Source organism: Coturnix japonica, chromosome 29, assembly GCF_054131305.1.
Source record: "Coturnix japonica strain WE chromosome 29, WE-NBRP24, whole genome shotgun sequence".
Taxonomy (NCBI): Eukaryota; Metazoa; Chordata; class Aves; order Galliformes; family Phasianidae; genus Coturnix; species Coturnix japonica.
Window position 1 is genome coordinate 74,565 of NC_140691.1, and position 21,360 is coordinate 95,924.

Here is a 21,360-nt window from a genome sequence, read left to right on the forward strand (position 1 = left end):
AGCCGGAGCTTGATTGACTCTCGTCAATACGGCCTTCCAAAGCCCGGCCCTGGGGAGTTGTCCAAAAATTTTCCAACCTTTTGTATTACCTAAGTTTATTTTAAACAGACAAGGAGGAGTAATCTCTTAAAGGCTTTTTTAAAGGCATTGGACCAGGTTTTGATTATCACGTCTCAGGAAGCTTCTGCATTCCACCTAGTGCTAATGTGATACATCAAGAGCAGATGACACAAGAGATTCAGGCCTTGCTGCCAGTCTTTTACGAATCAGAACTTTGTTTCATGTTGCCAGATATTGTGGTTTCCTTTTCAGGGGATTCCTTTGCTGTATAATAAGAAGGCCGAGGGCATCCTGGCCTGCATGGGAAACAGTGTTGCCAGCAGGAGCAGAGAGGTGATTGTCCCCCTGTTCTCAGCACTGATGAGGCCGCAGCTCGAGTGCTGTGTTCAGTTTTGGGCCCCTCAGTGCAAGAAAGACATCGAGGCCCTGGAACGCGTTCAGAGGAGGGCAACAAAGCTGGTGAGGGGTCTGGAGCACAGGCCGTATGAGGAGCGGCTGAGGGAGCTGGGATTGTTCAGCCTGGAGAAGAGGAGGCTCAGGGGAGACCTCATTGCTCTCTCTAACTTCCTGAAGGGAGGCTGTAGTGAGCTGGGGCTCGGCCTCTTCTCTCGTGTCATTAATGATAGGACCAGAGGGAATGGCTTCAAGCTGCGACAGGGGAGATTCAGGCTGGACACTACGAGGTATTACTGCTCAGAAAGGGTGGCCAGGCACTGGAATGGACACAGGGAGGTGGTGAAGGGAAGGGGACGAGGGCGAGGAAGGAAGGAAGGGAAGGGGAAGGTAAAGGAAGGAAAGCGAGAGGAAAGACACGAAATGAGACGTGAATTTTGGGTCCTTTTCCGGCAGCCGCCCCCCCCCAACAGGCCCCAGCCCGGCCTGAGCCACGTGACAGTGCCAGTGCCAGTGACAGGAAGTGCTTCCTGCAGGCGGCGGAGAGCACTTCCGGGCCATGGCGGCATGGCGGCCATGAGCGGGGCCGGGAGGAGCGGGCTCTGTGCTGCGAACGGGGTCGGGCCTCGGGGCGGGGGCACGGAGGGGCTGTCGGGGGAGGAGCTCGCGGCGCTGCCGGCACCCAGAGGCGGCTCCCGGGCGGCTCCACGGTCTCGCTGTGCTGCGGAGTCACCCGGCCGGCCCCAAAAGCCTGGAGGCAGAGCCTGAGCCGGCCCCGGCCCGGATCGTGTGGTGCGGCTCCGGCCGTGCTGGGCTGTGCGGCAGGAAGATGACTTGCGGAATCAAACTCTATAACCCAAAGATGGGTTCTAAAGCAGGTATGTTTATTCCAGCGTTGCGCAGCGCCGGGTGCAAGCGGGAGAGCTCCACCAAACTTGCACACCGTAAGGAGAAAAGTGTGTTACAGATATAGGTTAAGCTAATACGTAATCAATAGTCTCCTCCTCAGTTTGATTACATATTCATTACATTCCCTAGGACCCCGTTCCCCGCGACCCTTGCCGTTGTTTTGGGGTGAAATTCTTCTTCTGTTTTCTTCTTGGTGTTATCTGCTGGTATCGTTCTCCCATGTCAGCATAATCTTGCCCGGGGGTATCTAATCCTTCTTCTTGTCAGAGGTCTCCGGACAATTTCTTCTTATCTTTATTTCCCTCTTCTCTGGTTTTATTTTGACTAAGTGTCTGTAATTCCCCCTATCCCTGCACTTTTAAATGTAAACTATCTGCAGTTACCCTTTGTCTCGGATTCTGTGAAGTTCCCCTTTCCCTTTCTATAGCAGAGTGTTACCTTGCCTCCATTTCAGTCTTTGGGTCCCCAGGGAGGCTCTCCCTGGGGGTGTCCCGATTCGAAGGCAGGATTCAATCCCGCCGCAGCCCGTCCATGGCAGGCAAACGCTTCTCTCCTCTGCTCTTGGGACTCAGCAGTGCCAGGGGTTTCACAGCGCGCGTGTTGCAGTGGCTGGCAGCCTCCGTGTGTTTCTCTATTGCATACAGGATCCCATGGTGGAGCCGCGTCAGAAGCAGACGTTGGTGTCTTGTGGCAGGAGCAAGGGCAGTGGAAGCGCTGCCCAGGGCAGGGCAGTGGTGACTGCCATGAGAGCGGAGGTCTGATGCCATCTGCGAGGGATGGGATTTGCATCCGGTGGCTTTTCCGTTGCAGAATGTCCAGCAGCAGAGCGTGAGTGGCCGTGAAATGAAGCTGGGCCCCAGGAGAGCCGCCTGGAGCTGCGTCACGAGCTTCGTGCGTGGCCAGCGCAAGGTAGGTGTGCCTTACTGTAAGCGTGCGCTGAAGCAGTGTTGGTTAAGCACGGCTCACTCCTCTGTCTGCAACAGATGGGCTTTCTGCGCGCTTTATTGCTGTGGCCGTAGAATTCCCTCTTTCTTACCATCTGATCTGTGAAGGCTTTTGTGTGGGAAGGTTTTGAGGAATGAGGGAGTAGAAATTGCTTTAGTCACGAGTCATCTGGAAAGGTTTCACAGAAACGGTGACATTTGCAGAAGGAACGTATTGGCATTGGCAGTTGTGCCAAATACTCACTGGGATGGAGAGGAGGGAGTACCTGCAGAAGACCGTTCTCTTCTGGTTTTGAGGAAGCCGGGCAGAGCTCAGATTGCAGCTTAAGCAATGTTCTTTTGTCACACTCTGTGTCCTGTGTTGCGTTCTCTCCTTTCGATTCCAGTTCTCCTGACAGGTTAGGCTTGAATTCAGCATAATATCTGCTTCTCCCTGGGTTCAGGTTCTTTGGGTCTCCTGCCTGCTTTTCTCCCTTTTCTTAATGGAGAGTGGAGTTTCTACCACAGAGCAAAGTTTCGTGATTGACAGAAACAAATATGGAACATATTAGATGAACACAGCTCTGCATTTTTTTCTTCCTCCGAACAGCAAGGGACTCCTGTGCTCTCATTAATATCATCAGTGAGTAGATGCTGCCTTCTGCTGGAGCCTAAAATGCTTTCTGCAGTTGAGTGGTTGGAAACATAGGGTTTTAACTTAAAATTGTTTGCGCAGGGTGAAGGTTGGGAATACAATTAGAATACAGTTACACAGTGCTCTATCCCCAGCACTTTCCATCATTTTTCTTAACACAGCTTACGGTTCATTTCAAAACAAACTAACAAAGATGAACTTGGGTTAGCGTAGCCTGTTTTAAATGATCCTTCTGTGTCTTTTCCAGGCTGGTAGCAGAATGGAGACTTTCCCGAGGCACTGAGGAACAGACACAAGCTTCTTTTGAAGGCTTCAATGAAATTCTGCCCCAGCAGTATCTGTGGTCTTTTGATGCTAAGGAGCTGGACGTAAAGGATTCTTTGACTATTGCCAGATCCAGGCTGCTACAGGTATGTCACGGTTTAAACTAAAAATCCACCTGCGTCCGTGACAGGGACTGTGGGCCCAGCAGGGGCCCTAGGCCGAAAGGAAAAAAAGTTAATTAGGAAAAGAAAACAGCAGCAACAATCTAAGGAGGCACACTTATTTACTAAATTACTATATCGAAATACAGGATAACACAGTATAATACAATATAATTGAAAATTGAGCTAACGAATCAAGCAAAATAGGAGAGAGAATGAGTCCCGAAACCGAGAGGCCTACTGTAAATCTAGGCGAAACGGTGAAGGCTCCCACACACTCCCCTGAACGCCAGAACTCGAAAGACGTCAGTCTAGCCTGCGACAGAGTTAATATAGTGTCCAGGTCCCGTGACCTCGTGTTGTTCTCTGGGAGATGTAGTCTTCTTCTGTAAGTTGCAGATTCAGTAAAACTATTCATGCTTTATATGATGTTATGATGTGGAATACTGATAGCAAAATTACAAAATTATTAAACCATGACAAGGTAATACTTGCATTTCAGTCAGTGTCTGAAGAGCAAAGTTCATTAAGGCTGGCGGTTCTGTTTTCAGGATGTGTGAGAGAAGCCTTATGTATCAGTTAGTATTTGGTTACTGTGTTGGTCTTCACTTTCTTCTTTGCAACCAATTTACACGTTTCTAACGTTAAGATTCTGCCAGCATAAATTTTTTGGCTAACAGTGTTTTTGTAGTCCTTGACAATGTGATTTGCGTGTGTCTAAAGAGTGAGCAACTAGAAAGCAAGGGAGCAAAGAACCAAATATCAGCGGATGGTCAAATTACTGAGTGGAGCAGGTTTTAGCTGCTTTTGGGTTCTCCAAGTTATACTCTACAGCAAAACATCGTATTTCTAGCACAGAATGGTACGGTTAGGTAAAGACAAAGTACGTTGTTAGTTTGAATGTCTAAATACAAATGTTTTCATGAGTGGTATTTCTCTTTTGTGGCCTCTCCACATTTTCTTTGTGAGCGGATGTTATTATTTGCTATGAAAGTTTGAGAGTTTAATATTAAAAACGAGTGTAGTGTGATTGCAGGTGCTTTTAAGTACAGTAGTATTTCAGTACAATAGTCTTGCTGTAGAAGCAAAGTAGTAGGTTGTAGTTTCAATGATTCCATGTGGGTGCCCAGCCCAAAGTGGGGATTTCCTTATGAAAGGAGGGGGAGGGTGAAGGAGGCCGAGGGCCCTTTTCTCGGGGCCAGCTCTCTGTGCCCTCTTGCTGGCCGGAGAGAAGGGCTGCCCGCTGGACACAGTGAGTGCCTTGTAGCTCCCGTGCCGTGCCCTGCCCTCCAGCCCCCTCCTCATCCTATGCGGAACACCACTCCCAGCAGCACAGGTGCCATTTTGGAATCTTCCCCATGTCACAGCTGTCACCTTGGTTGCTGCGGCTCCACCCGACTCACTCACCTCTGAGAGTGCTGGGCAGGTAGCAGCCATGTCCAGCACGAAGCGAGGGCGAGAGGAATGTAGTGAGGATTTAAGTGGGAGAAGGAGCTGGGGGCCCCAGAACCGAAGAGGAGGAGGGTGCCCGCCATAACCATCAAATGGAGGAGGGGGAAAGGAGCCCGTTTCCATCATGCCTGGACCAGCCCTGTGACCACCACCCATGTGGAGCCGATGGAGGTGGATCCCCCTCCGGAGGAACCGATGGAGGTGGATCCCCCTCCAGAGGAGCCCATGGACGTGGATCCGCCCGCGGCATAGCTGGCCTGGCACCACACCACCGTGGTCATGGTCATGACCGTTGGCATGGTCACAGCTTCACCATCGCTGGTCCAGGCACTCGGCTCCTTTCCTGCTGCGTGGCCCCTGCCCCCAGCATGAGCTGGGTGGCATTATTTAACATCTTCTTCTCCTCCACCTCGTTGCTCCTCCGGTTCTGTGGGCCCCCAGTTCCTTCTTCCCCCTGTTGTAGTTAGGTGTTTGCTCTGTTCTTTGTTTTGATGGTTGTGTTAGGTTAGTGTTAGTGTTCAGTTTAGTTTTAGCGTTAGGGATAGGTTCCTGTTTGTTCTTTAGAGTTAGGCATAGGTTCCTGTTTGTTCTTTAGGGTTAGGTATAGGTTTCTGTTGTTATTTTAGAGTTAGGCATAGGTTAGTGTTCGTACTTACAGTCAGGCATTGGCTGCTACACTCAAGTAAAAGTAACCGCTGCTCCTGGGTAAGCACACAGTGTTGCCATCAGGGCTCAAGCTCAGGCAGCCAGCTGACCGGGGCAGAATTTGTGTTAGACGCTGCTCAGTGACAACACCCAGAACAAAGTAGCAAGGATGTGAAGTGCAGGAGACTACTTGCGCTTAGCACATTCTGTCTGCTGTAACAGCATTACTCAAAGATTTCTAATCAGGCCAAGATCTTTGTGATGCAGCAGTTTGTTCATTACTGCCATCATGGGCGCACAACCCTACTGGCGAGGAATGGAAGGCCCTATATGCTGGCCCGACCCTACCCGCAGGGAGGTGTGCTCCCTCCCCTGGGCACGGGTCAGGGACATTGCTGGGAGACTTCCCAGTCTGATCTGCCCTTCTGTCTACTATCCCCTGCTGATAGTTCAGGCTGGCAGTGAAGAAGTTAGTAAAAAAAGCCTGAAGGCTATCAAAGATGATTTCAGGGGACTGGGGCGGGTAATCGAAGGAACAGGTGTGCGGGTGGTTATTGCATCTGTACTTTCAGTGGCAGGGAGGGATACTGAGTTGGACCTAAAAACCCACCTCTTAAACAAATGGTTAAAGAGTCGGTGCAGACATAGGAGTCTTGGTGTTTTTCACCATGGGGCAATTTATTTGGCTCCTGGCATGACAGCTACAGACGGAAGCGGCCTGTCTCAAAGGGGTAAGAGGGTTCTAGCTGAGGAACTGTCAGGACCCCACCAAAAACCTGCACCCTGACTTGTAAAATGGTTACACAGATATAGGTACACCTCATACATAGTCAATGATGTAAGGAAGGACACTGGACACACCTTCGTTGGCTCCACAGCCGCAGTCCAACACGGCGGCCAGGCCCGTCGATCCATTCCTTTGCTTGCTGCCAGTTCCCACAGGGAGTCCTCACTCAGACACCTGAAACAACAACGCACACAAACACATCAGGCAAACAACAGACACGCACACAAACACAAAACGCCCTCCTCGGATCCCGCCACTCACCCTTCCTTTGCCAACTTCTCTCGCTCACCTTCAGGGCAGTGCCAGCCCCTTCAACCCGATCACAGAATCACAGAATGACCCGGGTTGGAAGGGACCTCAAGGATCATGAAGCACCAACCCCCGCCTGGCTGCGGGGCTGTGGCAGCCGGTGTGGCTGGGTGCAGCACGTGGGCATGTGGGAGGGCCTGCAGCAGGGATGTGGGGTGTAATCAGAGTGACTGGAATTCCAATTCAGTCAGAGGTCTTAATTGTAGGTAAGGGTTGAATCCGCCGAGGTGCCGCACAAGGAGAGGCGCTGGGTGCGACTATGGAAAGCAGAGCTTGTGTGTCCCAGGAGGCAGGCGTAGTCAGGTCCCCTTTGGAGCCTGCCGTTGTTGGTGCTCAGCTCAGGAGCCCCATCAGGAGCTGCTGCGTGCTGCGTCTGTGTCACGGACTTATCTAGATCAATATGATTGACTGATCAATCTATGATCTCCAGATGATGTTATGATGTGAAATACCAATAGAAAAAAATACAAAACCACAACAGTATGGCAGCCCAAAAAGATTCCCTTGTGGAAGAAGGGGGAGGGTGAAGGAGGGTGAAGGAGGCCGAGGGCCCTTTACTTGGGGCCGGCTCGTCTGTGCCCTCTTGCTGGCCAGAGAGAAGGGCTGCCCGCTGGGCACAGGGAGCACCTTGTAGCTCCCGTACCATGCCCTGCCCTCCAGCCCCCTCCTCATCCTATGTGGAACTCCAGTGCCAGCAGTGCGGCCGCCATTTTAGAACCCTCTCCATGTCACCATGGTCACCGTTGCCGCATGCCTCTGACAGTTGTGGCAGTTAACAGCCATGCCTGCTGCAAAGAGGGCGAGGGTTGAAGTTTCTGGTGGGAGGATGGAGCTGGGGGCCCTAGGAGTCAGAAGGAGGAGGGGGCCCGCCATGACCATCAGGCAGAGGAGGGGTAAGAGAGCCATTATCCATCATGCCTGGACCAGCCCTGTGACCACCACCCATGTGGAGCCTATGGAGGTGGATCCCCCTCCGGAGGAAGCGATGGAGGTGGATCCCCCTCCGGAGGAACCGATGGAGGTGGATCCCCCTCCGGAGGAACCGATGGAGGTGGATCCCCCTCCGGAGTAACCGATGGAGGTGGATCCCCCTCCAGAGGAGCCCATGGACGTGGATCCGCCCGCGGCATAGCTGGCCTGGCACCACACCACCGTGCCAGGCCCCGCGTTGGCATGGTCACAGCTTCACCATCGCTGGTCCAGGCACTCGGCTCCTTTCCTGCTGCGCGGCCCCTGCCCCCAGCGTTAGCTGGGTGGCATTATTTAACATCTTCTGCTCCTCCACCTTGTTGCTCCTCTGGTTCTGTGGGCCCCCAGTTCCATCTTCCCCCTGTTAGGTTAGGTGTTTGTTATGTTCTTTGTTTTGATGGTAGTGTTAGGTTAGTGTTAGTGTTCAGTTTAGTTTTAGTGTTAGGGATAGGTTCCTGTTCGTTTTTTAGAGTTAGGCATAGGTTCCTGTTTGTTCTTTAGGGTTAGGTATAGGTTTTTGTTGTTATTTTAGAGTTAGGTATAGGTTTTTGTTGTTATTTTAGAGTTAGGTATAGGTTTCTGTTGTTATTTTAGAGTTAGGCATAGGTTAGTGTTCGTACTTGCAGTCAGGCATTGGCTGTTATACTCAAGTAAAAGTAACCGCTGCTCCTTGGGTAAGCATGCAGCTGGTTGCTCACCCCGAGCAATGAGTGCGACTGCCCTGACAGTTTGATGACATCTGCGATGAACTGAATTTCCCTCTTGGGACTTTTCCTTTGCAGAACATGGAGGAGCAGAGCGTGAGTGGGCTGAGAAATGGAGCTGGGACTCAGGAGAGCAACACGTGGCTGTGTCCCAGAGCTCCCAAAGTGTGGCCATTGCAAGGTAGGAGTGCCTTACCGAAAGCGTTGTTCAAGCACAGCTCCTGGCACTGTCTGCAACAGATCCGCTCTCTGCGTGCTTTCTTTCAGTCGCTGGTGTTGTGCAGCACAGCCACGGCACGGCCCTCAGTGCGTACGCGAGGAGCGTGGAAAGGTAGGTGGTGAATTTTCATCTTGCTAACGCTAGGATTAGGAATGGTGAGCATTCCTAAAAGAGTGGCCACAAAGGTGTGATCTGCCTCGGGGAGAAGTTGATTCTCGCCTCTTCAGCTTTTCCCTTCTTTTCTGTCCACCTGTCCTTTCCAGCTCCTCCTCCCCTCAGCTGCAAGTGGGGCAGTGCTCGAGTGTGAGGACTCTTCCTTGGCATGCGGTAACAGACAATGCAGATGTGACTTTTGTGTCCTTCCTTGTTCTTGGGTTTGTAGCCCAGGGATATCTTGCGAGCAGCTCTCTAAGTCAGACTGTGCTGGCAGCGTGCGTGAGTGAAATAGTGCCTCTTTTTTCCCTCTTGCAGCAAGCTTGCCGAGGCAAGGCAAGCGCTACTCAGCTGAGGAAGAAAGCCGAGAAGGAAAGCAGAAAGCAACGATGAGGGCTTGAGCAAGAAGCTACAAAGGACAGCAGAACCACCTGCAACGCTTCCTCGGAGGTGGCACCAAGAGCTGCTGACTCAACAGCCCAGTTTACTGGCATAGCCGTGCTTTCCCTGTCATGGACGGTGGAGATGATGGAAGTGAACTGGACAGGAAGGACTTGTGCTGCGTTAGAAGCAATGAGGGCTTCACATAGGCAGGACTTGGTGTATGGCAAGAGCTGGAGACGCTGCGTTCCTTCAGGGTGTGTCTCTTGAGGTCCAGGCCTGGTGTAGGGTTAGGTTGAAATAGGGCTGGCTGGGACTGGAGAGGGAGGAGGTGACGTAGCCCCGGGGTTTGGCTTCTCCTTGGGTCTGACTGGAGGCTGAGTGACTGATTGCTAAGCGGCAATCCTGGGCACTGGGGTTTCATTTTGGGGTGTGGGCGGGGCAATAAATAGAAGCCAAATCTTCTTGTACGCAATAAAATTGAAGCGAACTTTCTAAACCTGGTGCTGCCTCTTTCAGTAGCTGGTCAGAACGTCCCTCGCTCGGGCTGGCAATCGCAGGGCGATGAAGCGGTCGGCTTCACGTCTCTCCCTTGACATGGTGCAGTGCAGGTTTTCCCCCGTTTCCTTGTTGGTCTTCCCAACCTGTGGCCTTTCAGCCAACCCGTAAGTGCTGGTGACAGGCTGTGAGCATCTCCTTGCTCTCTGAGGACTGACAGAAAGAAACCAGAGGAGGGGAAGCAGCCCGGCAGGAAGAAGGGTGTCCCGTGCTCAGCCCCTTGAGTTGGCCTCTCTTCCCTGAGGGCCCTTTCAGCTTCTGATGGATGCACCGTGTGTTGCTGTTTGCCCTGGGAAGCCCAGCTGCACGCTGGCAGCCGTGGCCTGTGCATCAGCCTCCCCTTGAGGCCCAAGGAGTTGTTTGTTTTTATGTATTCACTATTGGTGTGGCATTTTGTTGTTTTGTTCTGCTTTGAGATCAAGGGGTAATTTAACACCGTTGGAAGTCATTGGGGTTCAGGAGTAGCACATGTAGAATTTTGATCATGCAGCAAGTTGTGATTTCTACTGTGTTAAAGAACTGGCACACACATATACGCCTGCAGCCGGAGCTTGATTGACTCTCGTCAATACGGCCTTCCAAAGCCCGGCCCTGGGGAGTTGTCCAAAAATTTTCCAACCTTTTGTATTACCTAAGTTTATTTTAAACAGACAAGGAGGAGTAATCTCTTAAAGGCTTTTTTAAAGGCATTGGACCAGGTTTTGATTATCACGTCTCAGGAAGCTTCTGCATTCCACCTAGTGCTAATGTGATACATCAAGAGCAGATGACACAAGAGATTCAGGCCTTGCTGCCAGTCTTTTACGAATCAGAACTTTGTTTCATGTTGCCAGATATTGTGGTTTCCTTTTCAGGGGATTCCTTTGCTGTATAATAAGAAGGCCGAGGGCATCCTGGCCTGCATGGGAAACAGTGTTGCCAGCAGGAGCAGAGAGGTGATTGTCCCCCTGTTCTCAGCACTGATGAGGCCGCAGCTCGAGTGCTGTGTTCAGTTTTGGGCCCCTCAGTGCAAGAAAGACATCGAGGCCCTGGAACGCGTTCAGAGGAGGGCAACAAAGCTGGTGAGGGGTCTGGAGCACAGGCCGTATGAGGAGCGGCTGAGGGAGCTGGGATTGTTCAGCCTGGAGAAGAGGAGGCTCAGGGGAGACCTCATTGCTCTCTCTAACTTCCTGAAGGGAGGCTGTAGTGAGCTGGGGCTCGGCCTCTTCTCTCGTGTCATTAATGATAGGACCAGAGGGAATGGCTTCAAGCTGCGACAGGGGAGATTCAGGCTGGACACTACGAGGTATTACTGCTCAGAAAGGGTGGCCAGGCACTGGAATGGACACAGGGAGGTGGTGAAGGGAAGGGGACGAGGGCGAGGAAGGAAGGAAGGGAAGGGGAAGGTAAAGGAAGGAAAGCGAGAGGAAAGACACGAAATGAGACGTGAATTTTGGGTCCTTTTCCGGCAGCCGCCCCCCCCCAACAGGCCCCAGCCCGGCCTGAGCCACGTGACAGTGCCAGTGCCAGTGACAGGAAGTGCTTCCTGCAGGCGGCGGAGAGCACTTCCGGGCCATGGCGGCATGGCGGCCATGAGCGGGGCCGGGAGGAGCGGGCTCTGTGCTGCGAACGGGGTCGGGCCTCGGGGCGGGGGCACGGAGGGGCTGTCGGGGGAGGAGCTCGCGGCGCTGCCGGCACCCAGAGGCGGCTCCCGGGCGGCTCCACGGTCTCGCTGTGCTGCGGAGTCACCCGGCCGGCCCCAAAAGCCTGGAGGCAGAGCCTGAGCCGGCCCCGGCCCGGATCGTGTGGTGCGGCTCCGGCCGTGCTGGGCTGTGCGGCAGGAAGATGACTTGCGGAATCAAACTCTATAACCCAAAGATGGGTTCTAAAGCAGGTATGTTTATTCCAGCGTTGCGCAGCGCCGGGTGCAAGCGGGAGAGCTCCACCAAACTTGCACACCGTAAGGAGAAAAGTGTGTTACAGATATAGGTTAAGCTAATACGTAATCAATAGTCTCCTCCTCAGTTTGATTACATATTCATTACATTCCCTAGGACCCCATTCCCCGCGACCCTTGCCGTTGTTTTGGGGTGAAATTCTTCTTCTGTTTTCTTCTTGGTGTTATCTGCTGGTATCGTTCTCCCATGTCAGCATCATCTTGCCCGGGGGTATCTAATCCTTCTTCTTGTCAGAGGTCTCCGGACAATTTCTTCTGGCAGGCTTTTACCTGCTAGATTCTTAATGGGTCTCAAAATAGGCTCCACTCTCTACCTTTTGTCTCAGCTCATGTCTCTTCCAAACCCCATATTCTCTTCTGGTATCCTGGCACAGACACAAAAAGCATCTTATAACAACACAAGTAAAATACACCAAGAGTAGCAAGGTGATGCAGACTAAGAAAAACTGTTTTAGTCATCCTAAATTTCGCAACTAGTAAGTTTATCCCATGGTCCAGAGAAAACTATTCCCCAATCGGTGTTATCCCTGCCTACTCCATGTTGCAATGCAACTTTGGATAAACAGGATACCTCCTCTTGTATTGTCCATCAGGCATCTGCAGCAGCATCCTGAATTGTTTCTAAGGTTACAGAAATTTTCATACAGCGATACCCCCCCTTTTCTTGGGAGTTCTGTGAAATCAATTTGCCACTGTTTCCCTGGAAGGCCCTTTCCCGTGATGCGCACTTGTGCTCTGTTCCTGGTACTGGTACTGTACTTTGTAGTGTTGGTTTGCCCAATATATTCTCTTATCTTCCCTTATAACCAATTTCCATAAAATACTAAAGGGCATAACTGTGTGTCCATTTGGGCATGCACCCATCTGTCAGCTTGCTCTCTTCCTTTCTAAATCATTAATTGGACTCCTGTTCTCTTTAGAATATTTTACAGGTTTTGACTTGGCTTCAGAGATTTTAAGTTTACCGTCTGGAATTGAAGCCCTCTTCAACTGCCTGTTCTGCCACCTGATCTATCATCTGATTTTCTGTTTCCTGTACAGTGTTACATTTCTGATGTCCTTTACAACATATAATAGCCATTGATAGATTTACATCAGGCTGTTTTCCTTGTGTGTGAGCAATCCTTGCTCTTTTCAGATGGTACTATGAGCGTGTGGCACCCAAACACATATTTGTCCATATGATGAAAGCTCTTGTCAAGGTAGTTATTTCAGTCTTCTGAGGGGAAGTCCCCACAGCTGGTGGTTGTGCTTCGATTACCTGGTCAGTAGCAGTTACTGCATGTCCTGCCTTACAGTCTCCTTGTCTCATAAAACTGCGGCTGCTGGTAAACCAGGTGTCTTCTGCATCTTCTAAGGGTTTGTCCTTCAAGTTCGACTGACCGGCTGGAATGTGCAGCTTCAGTTGTTTCAAAGCAGTCATGTAATACTGGTTCTCCGGGAGTTCCACTAAGGAAAGATACTGGATTGACAATATTAGTCACAATTATTTCTACATCACCCTGCTTTACCAGGATGGCCTGGTATTTCAGGAGTCTTTGGGGTGAGAACCAATGAACCAGTGTCCCCCTTTTGTCACCAATACGGTAAACACTGTATGAGATATTAAAACTGGTATCCTTTGGCCCAGTGTAGATTTATGGGCTTCTTGAATATTGAGCACTAGTGCAGCCACTGCCCTCAGGCACCCTGGCCATCCATGGTCAGCACCCTCCTGTCATTCCTGGGAACGTATGGAGTTCCTTGACAGTTTGCAGCTCAGGGGCTTAGCAGATGGCTTCTTTCTTGGCAGTCCTTAAGGTTCTAAGTCCAGCTGTAATTTCTGAGTTATTTGTGCTTTCTGTAAACCAAGAGACTCAGCAAACTCTCAGTCTATTATACACAGTCCTTTTGTCACTGTGGCATCCACATGCTCCAGTGAAGTTCCACCCTAGGATGGAGGATCCCAGGTCTCAGGCTCACGAGTTGACCGGTTCTCAAAAATCATTAAGCTGTTCTCACAACCCTGGGTAACACTGTCCAGGTTAACTGAGTCTCTTCTCCCTCTATTAGGGCTTTCCTATTCAAAGGCAAATAACCTTAGGCTTCCTTTGGCCAAACCAGGCAGAAGAGACATCCCTCAAATCCAGAAGGTAAACTCCACCTATTCATTCCTTAACTTGGTTGATAAAGTGCATGGATTTTCCATCACTGAGTGTATCCATTCAACGATTCCATTACTTGCCCTCATGTCTTCTACCAAACTAAAGCACTTGCTATCCGAAAATTTAGCAAATTGTCAAAATTGGAGTTTTGTATTTGGATTCCCATTCAATTAGTAATTCAAACTCAAAAAAATTATCTATTATTTCTTTTATCCTTCTACAGTCACATATCCTCAAAGGGCACCACTTTACCCTGACTGGGTGAGCTCTTGCTTTTAACTTGTATTAGGGCTTAATTTTTGGCCCTGATGCCCACACCCCTACGTGTGTCTTATTTGAGTTTGCTGTGGCTCCTGGGGGTATAACATTGTTTTTCCCAGTTTGTGTTAATAGTCAGACTTACAAATCTTAATCAGCCAATATTGTTTGACCCTTAGCTCCAGTTTTATTAATTTTCTTGCCAGGGTAAGGTACAGGTACAAGGATTCCTGTATTCCTACTTGTTTTCTTAGCTTATATTTAATTAATTCCAAAAGTAAGCCTTTTCTTGTTGGGCAGTAGCACCTACTACTGTTACAAAACCATCTGTGGGTAGTAAGAAGCTCCCATATCCATCAGAAAATGAACTACTTTATCCTGCTTCCCTAGCTGCAGTTTCATCGGTGTATCTGCCAGGGTAAACTTCCCAAGTTCTCATTGTTCAGCTCTGCAATCAGAGACAATTCCTTCTCACTCAGCTTGGTCGGATTTCTCTACCAGTGTCCCATTGCAGTTTGTACACTGCTTTCATTCCAGCGGGGCAGAGCCCTCCCTGGGCTCCTCAAGCCTCCCTCCCCCCCTTCCTCGTGGGGGATCCCTGGGTCCTATGGCCCTACTCTAGCACCACAGCAGTAACAGCTGTTATTATTCTCAATTGCCTGAACATCTCTGATTCCCAATCAGGTGTTTGTTTTGTTTTTTGTTGTTGTTGTTGTTTGTTTGTTTTCTTCTTATTGTACACCTCTCTTCAGACCTGACATCCCTGTTTTTATTTTTGCCTTCCTCAACCTGTGTCCTTCCCAAACTTTCTCACTTTCCAAACTCTAATCACTACATTTCACCTCCTCTCCAGAGCCATCCAGTGCTGCCCAGATTTCAGATTTCCCAGATCTCTGCACATGAAGGCTATTCTCACTTCCAGTGCTCTGTCCTCTCCACCTTCCCCTTTGCTGTTTACAGCAGCAGTCTCTGACCCTGGCTCCCTCTCCCACTCTGAGAGTTCTGATTGCAGGGGAACGGTGCGGGGGGGTTGTTCTCATGCCAGCACAGATAAACTCACTTTCTCTTTAACCCTTTTTCCTCTGTACCCTATTCCACTATTTGTACCCTCAGTTACACTTCCACGTACCCTCAACTATACTTCCATATGCCATTAACAACTACACTTTCTTATACCAGCAAAACAGTTTGTCCCATTCCCTCAAAACCCACAAATCAAACAACACAGTTCTTCAGTTTCCATAAACACCCTTACTACCGTATAACTTTCCCTTAGCAATCCATATCGTTCAGTTATAAACCTCTCGCCACAGAGCCAGCACTGACTGACCCACCTCCCTTACACCTCTTCGCAGGCAGAACACAGTATCACATAAATGGGTTGATACTCATTCCACACGGCCATCCCTCTATATGTTCATTGTCCCTATCCTCTAGCTTATACATCAACCACCACTGATTACAATATTTAATCAGGATTTTTTTCGGCTCAGGGTTCCTCCTGGTTCCCCAGCGATATCTCGCCAATGTGCCAGTATACACCCCAGGGGTGAGCGCGCAGGGACCTCTTTGCTCTGTGATTTTCCCATCATAACTTAATATAGACCACCGTATTCTTTTATAAGTAAAACCACTTCTGACACAACAGCATTGTTATGACTTATGACCACATACTTTACAACAACCGGTAATTAATAATACAAAATAAACACGTATTAAAACAAAGACAAACAAGTATTGGAGACAACTTTCGCTTCGTCCTTTCCTGGGAACCGTGGGTCAGGACTCCGCACTCGCCCCGCAGCTGTGCTGCATCTCACTCACACCACGCTCACATGACAAACAAATTCAAACAAAATTACATTTTCATATATCATTTGTTAAGCTTAACCAAAGATGTTAAGAACACCGGTGCTAGTTGTTGACTTAGGTCACCTATATAGACAGTGCTGTACGATACCAATTATCCCAGGATTACCCAAATCACCCTGTACAAGAGAGCAGAAAAGCTCTGCCCAATTAGCAATCACCTGAATGTGAGCAATAGCTCTTTTACCATGCGTACGACTTACTGGCCCCTTTGTAGGCACTCCCTAGGGAGTCCTCCTAACCCAGCCGGCAACCTAACCAAATCTGTGAGCTCACATCCCTGGGGGGAGCACGTCGACTCCACTGTGCCCTGCGTAGGACGTCTCCTCACAACTTATGGGTCCCCCGTTTCCCAGTTTCACATACCTTATCCGCCGATAGATGGTTCTTGTCTCCTCCTGCAGTGATCAGATGAGGGAGGGGAGTCCTTCCGAGAAATCTCAGGGTGCGCCAAAGGCGTCCCACTTCTCAGCTGGTCCTGCAGCCGAACAGAGAGGGTCCCATCTGGGGTGCCAAACTGACTTGCGGAATCAAACTCTATAATCCAAAGATGGGTTATAAAGCAGGTATGTTTATTCCAGCGTTGCGCAGCGCTGGGTGCAAGGGGGATAGCTCCACCAAACTTGCACACCGTAAGGAGAAAAGTGTGTTACAGATATAGGTCAAGCTAATACATAATCAATAGTCTCCTCCTCAGTTTGATTACATATTCATTACATTCCCTATGACCCCATTCCCTCATTCCCCTGACCCCATTCCCCGCAACCCTTGCCGTTGTTTTGGGGTGAAATTCTTCTGTTTTCTTCTTGGTGTTATCTGCTGTTATCGTTCTCCCATGTCAGCATCATCTTGCCCGGGGGTATCTAATCCTTCTTGTGAGAGGCCTCTGGACAATTTCTTCTTATCTTTATTGCCCTCTTCTCTGGTTTTATTTTGACTAAGTGTCTGTAATTCCCCCTATCCCTGCACTTTTAAATGTAAACTATCTACAGTTACCCTTTGTCTTGGTTTCTGTGAAGTTCCCCTTTCCCTTTCTATAGCAAAGTGTTACCTTGCCTCCATTTTGGGGCTTTGCTCACTCTTCAAAGAGGAAGACGGCCGTTCGTTTGCCGGCTGCTCACTGGCTGTAAGATCCGGGTGGTGCCGAGGCCCGGTTAAGAAACGGCGTGGATGAAGGTTTGTACGGATGGAGTGGGTCTGGATTGCAGTGAGCGGGACAAGTCCGGGCTGCGGTTTGGCGTGGTTGTGTTGGTAGCTTTGAAGGGCTGCCTTCATAGGGTGGAGGGAGGGAGAGGGAGGGAGCTTTGAACAGTGCGGGCTGTCAGGAGCACATCTCGTTTCTGCCTGCTGTGTTGACGCTGCCGTAAGTCTTTGGGTCCGCAGGGAGGCTCTCCCTGGGGGTGTCCCAATTCGAAGGCAGGATTCAATCCCGCCGCAGCCCGTCCATGGCAGGCAAACGCTTCTCTCCTCTGCTCTTGGGACTCAGCAGTGCCAGGGGTTTCACAGCGCGCGTGTTGCAGTGGCTGGCAGCCTCCGTGTGTTTTTCTATTGCATACAGGATCCCATGGTGGAGCCGCGTCAGAAGCAGACGTTGGTGTCTTGTGGCAGGAGCAAGGGCAGTGGAAGCGCTGCCCAGGGCAGGGCGGTGGTGACTGCCATGAGAGCGGAGGTCTGATGCCATCTGCGAGGGATGGGATTTGCATCCGGTGGCTTTTCCGTTGCAGAATGTCCAGCAGCAGAGCGTGAGTGGCCGTGAAATGAAGCTGGGCCCCAGGAGAGCCGCCTGGAGCTGCGTCACGAGCTTCGTGCGTGGCCAGCGCAAGGTAGGTGTGCCTTACTGTAAGCGTGCGCTGAAGCAGTGTTGGTTAAGCACGGCTCACTCCTCTGTCTGCAACAGATGGGCTTTCTGCGCGCTTTATTGCTGTGGCCGTAGAATTCCCTCTTTCTTACCATCTGATCTGTGAAGGCTTTTGTGTGGGAAGGTTTTGAGGAATGAGGGAGTAGAAATTGCTTTAGTCACGAGTCATCTGGAAAGGTTTCACAGAAACGGTGACATTTGCAGAAGGAACGTATTGGCATTGGCAGTTGTGCCAAATACTCACTGGGATGGAGAGGAGGGAGTACCTGCAGAAGACCGTTCTCTTCTGCTTTTGAGGAAGCCGGGCAGAGCTCAGATTGCAGCTTAAGCAATGTTCTTTTGTCACACTCTGTGTCCTGTGTTGCGTTCTCTCCTTTCGATTCCAGTTCTCCTGACAGGTTAGGCTTGAATTCAGCATAATATCTGCTTCTCCCTGGGTTCAGGTTCTTTGGGTCTCCTGCCTGCTTTTCTCCCTTTTCTTAATGGTGAGTGGAGTTTTTTTTTTCTTTACCACAGAGCAAAGATTCGTGATTAACAGAAACAAATATGGAACATATTAGATGAATACAGCTCTGCATTTTTTTCTTCCTCCAAATACCAGGGGTTTGCTGTGCTCTCATTAATATCATCAGTGAGTAGATGCTGCCTTCTGTTGGAGCCTAAAATGCTTTCTGGAGCATGCTCTTCATCCTGGGGGTGTCCTAGGGGAGAACTCGGAAGATGTGTGCTGGGAAAAGCATGAGCATTTATGCTCCAGCTGCCTGATGCTCCCCATAGAAAAATCCCGGTTCCCAACAGAGACCCCCAGCTGTAGCCCAGATGGGTTCAGGCACCTTTTCTTTGTATGCTCTTCCACGCGGTCCCGGAGGGGTGCTGCACGTGGCCAGGAGGCAGCATTTGTAAAGCTGCTGAGTGCCAGGCTCCAGGTCACCCTGGCCCCTCCATAGCTTTGGCAATCAAGGCCTGAGTCTCCCATCCCGTTACCTGGCCCCTTCCCTGTCACTAAGGGAGAGGAAGATCAGAGCATGCAATGGGAACATCCCTCTTCTGTTCTTTATTCTAGATGATGATATTGGTATTCCTCCAGACGACTGGAAGGAGACTGCTTTTGTGCCTCAGGGGAAACTCCAAGGTAAGTTGTGTCTGTTTCCTTGGAAGTCGAAAAATTAGTGCTGTAATAGCTTATTTGGGTACGTAAGGACCTCCAAAGGTCTTTCAAGTCTTTTTGTGCTTTGAAGGTCGTACACAGATCAGTCATTAGTACTTTTTTACTTGGAGAATTGTAACATTTCAGTGGGAAGGCGGCCCTTGCCAATCTTTGCTCCTATACCTTTGCTGTTTGGGCCATGTCATTCCCTGACCTGCAGCCAGTCCTCACAGGTCACTGCAGGAAAAAAAACAAAGCAGACCCCAGTGCGCAGTGGAAGCTCTCCTCACCTGTGTCTGATCACTCTTGTGCCTGCAGGCCCCTTTGGTGCATTTCCAGAGCAAAGTCGTGTCCCTGAGCCTGGGGTGGATGCCAGAGGTAAGTCACCAGTCTTCATCTCATGATCTTTGCTCAAATTTGGCCGTGGAAGTTCAGGAGGGGTTCATCTTTTCACTGCCTGGTGATTTCTTCTCCATGAGAAGCTTGGGTAGTCACTGTTTCTTGGGTGCTGCATGCTCCCAGCATCCCATTGACTTTGTCTCCGTACATCAGAGATCTCCCCACTAAGAAAACCTTGAGGGGCCAAATGTTCTTCTATGCCTTCTCTGAAGATTGTTTTACATGGCCTGGAGAGAGTATCTGGAAAGCTGCTGAGTGCCAGCCAACTGCCCACCTGGCCTCTCTGCAGCTTTGCAGCTTTTGACCCAGGTCTGGGTGCCATGTCATCACCTGAGCCCCTTCCAGTCACTGCAGGTCCCTAAGGAAGAGAGAAATCACAGCATACCATGGCACCCAAACAGCAGCACCCTGGCACATGAGTGGCAGGCCCAGCTGCCCCCAGGCATCAACACCAGGAGATGTTTTTCATCGATGCTGTGCCTATAAGCAGTGCCTTGCCAAAGCCTCAGCACAATCCAGCCTGTGAGCCTCAGGGCAATCCCAAAGGAAAGGGCCTTTAGATCTTGCCCTTCCTCTTCTACCCCCTTCCATTCTCCAGGCAGTTCTACACATGGTTTCTTTTTGGACTGTCACGGTGCCACTGCAGGCACCCAACAACTGTTTGCCAGATGCTTCTGTGTGGCAGGGAGAGGAGAGTGCTGTGGAGCAGTGCTGTCATTCCAGTCTAAACAGGTGTCTGACAGGAGCTGCTCTGTCTGTGTTTGTTGACAGCTCCTCATGGAGTTGAATGGCATCCAGTTTCCCAGCTGAGCTCCAGGACAGAAGTCCCAGCGATTCGAATGGGTACGTCATGAGATTTTAGTTCCTTTGAGAGATGCCAGCTCACAGTCCTAATGTCAGCCAGGCATGTCTGCAGGTGTGAGTGAGAATGCACACCTGTGTGTGTGTGCCCTGCCCTCGCACAATGCCCTGGTCCCATTCAGTGATGCCGTTATGCGTTTATGTAAGTTGCGGTGTGTGGTGAAAAGTTCTCATTCTTTGGTTGCAGAAGTGCCTCCAGGGAAGGCCGTGCTAAATCCTTAGTTGTGCTGGACCCCCACAGGCATCCCAGGGGTGGCTGTTGTCGTTCCTGGCTTCACTGAAAAGACCATTCAGTTTAATACCTTGTTTGTCTGAAAGTTATCTTAATGCTTTCTGTTTAGGTCCTGAGAAACAAAAAGAGGCCCTGGAAACAGGAAAACATCTGCAGACACTGCCCCCTCTGCTAGTGAAAATAATGAAGGACAAAGCACGTGGTAGGTGTATTTCCATCTGTTCCCTGAAAGACTTGTGAAGCTGAATTTCTAGAAATACATGTGGAGAAACTGTACCATCTTCCTGATGAGAAACAGTTACTTACAGTCCCACTCTCTTACCTCCTTTCTAAAGAGACAGGTGGAGCACCTATGCGCTGGCTTGCATTTCAGAACGGCAGAGTTCGCACACTGACTGTCCCCCTGAGAGTAAAAGAGGCCATGCAGACAGCAACTGTCACTCCAGGTAAGGGCCGCTCATAGTGGCTTCCTGGTTAGAGGTTGCTCCCCTCCCACTGCAGCCAGTTCCCAGGGACTTAGGAACTTTGTCCTTTTGGGAACTAGGCCACCAGAACCACATTCAGCAGATAAGGAGAGGAAACAGGACCCTCCATAGTACCTCCTGTGCACAGTCCCCGCATTCCAGAGCTTGCTGTGCTTCCCCTGAGCCACCAGGCACAACAGCAGCCCGGAGCGGGATCCTTCCTGTGGTTGTTCTTGTCCATGTCACTCAAAGCAGCAGCTGGTGAAACAGATCCACATTGTTTTTCCAGGTGCGGATGGTGAGGAACATGCAAATGCCGCAGTAGATAATTTTATCGAGAAGTACTGCCTGGGATTCAGTGTAGCTATCTTCGTTACCACGCTGATGGCAATGTTTTCGTGCTATCGTCTTATCCGGCAACGCAGGCAGATAAACCAGTGAGTTCTTGTTCACCCCCACCCCCACCCTGCCCCCCTCTTTACTATAGGGCTCCTGTGAGCCAGGAGGCATTTCTAGTTAAAGCAGCATAGAGAAGCCAGTTAGTTGTTGCCTAACACTGTCTGAGATTGATGCTGTCAGACATTTAACTGGCCTCGCCATTCCTGCTGCATGTTCTTACTGCTGGGCCTGAGACAGGCCGGGAGCTGAG

At 50.3% G+C, this 21,360-nt stretch overlaps 2 protein-coding genes and 1 long non-coding RNA gene across 30 annotated transcripts in view; 2 read left to right on the plus strand and 1 right to left on the minus strand.

Moving 5' to 3' along the window:
• LOC146755850 (uncharacterized) lies at positions 1–9,484 on the plus strand. Of its 8 annotated transcripts, none has more exons than XR_014937867.1 (7): positions 1–1,331; positions 2,007–2,271; positions 3,188–3,350; positions 8,310–8,412; positions 8,499–8,562; positions 8,715–8,825; positions 8,923–9,484. XR_014937867.1 is itself a non-coding variant. In XM_085525176.1 (7 exons), exons 4-7 carry the CDS (start codon positions 8,313–8,315, stop codon positions 8,957–8,959), a joined length of 312 nt encoding a protein of 103 aa, XP_085381302.1. In that variant the 5' UTR covers positions 992–1,331; positions 2,173–2,271; positions 3,188–3,350; positions 8,310–8,312; the 3' UTR covers positions 8,960–9,484. The 8 variants fall into 8 exon arrangements, 3 of the variants coding, with proteins under 3 accessions (XP_085381302.1, XP_085381301.1, XP_085381303.1); XR_014937868.1 differs by having other exon boundaries at positions 8,715–8,778; XR_014937869.1 differs by having other exon boundaries at positions 2,173–2,271.
• The window catches only part of LOC107317826 (class II histocompatibility antigen, B-L beta chain-like), a 23,337-nt gene continuing 11,392 nt past the window's right edge, over positions 9,416–21,360 (plus strand). For 10 of the 21 annotated variants that reach the window (XR_014937845.1, XR_014937843.1, XR_014937846.1 and 7 more), the window contains exons 1-2: positions 20,423–20,449; positions 20,583–20,693. Coding sequence is in view for 8 of the 21 variants with exons in the window: in XM_085525144.1 (XP_085381270.1) it covers positions 19,994–19,997; positions 20,357–20,449; positions 20,583–20,693; positions 21,001–21,148 (356 nt within the window). In the remaining 13 variants the exon portion in view is untranslated. The other 11 variants (XM_085525145.1, XM_085525144.1, XM_085525148.1 and 8 more) reach the window with 11 other exon arrangements.
• Positions 11,402–16,255, minus strand: LOC146755851 (uncharacterized). Its single transcript, XR_014937880.1, has 2 exons — positions 16,117–16,255; positions 11,402–11,844 (listed from the first exon to the last, which is right to left on the minus strand). It is a non-coding gene; the product is annotated as an uncharacterized LOC146755851 (long non-coding RNA).

What these genes read in the sequence shown, in the direction of transcription:
- LOC146755850 (XM_085525176.1), top strand. Translation starts at nt 8,313, where the DNA reads ATGGAGGAGCAGAGCGTGAGTGGGCTGAGAAATGGAGCTGGGACTCAG. An exon ending in CAAAGTGTGGCCATTGCAAG is followed by an intron (nt 8,413 to 8,498) that starts GTAGGAGTGCCT and finishes GCTTTCTTTCAG; the next exon opens with TCGCTGGTGTTGTGCAGCAC. An exon ending in GTGTCCTTCCTTGTTCTTGG is followed by an intron (nt 8,826 to 8,922) that starts GTTTGTAGCCCA and finishes TCCCTCTTGCAG; the next exon opens with CAAGCTTGCCGAGGCAAGGC.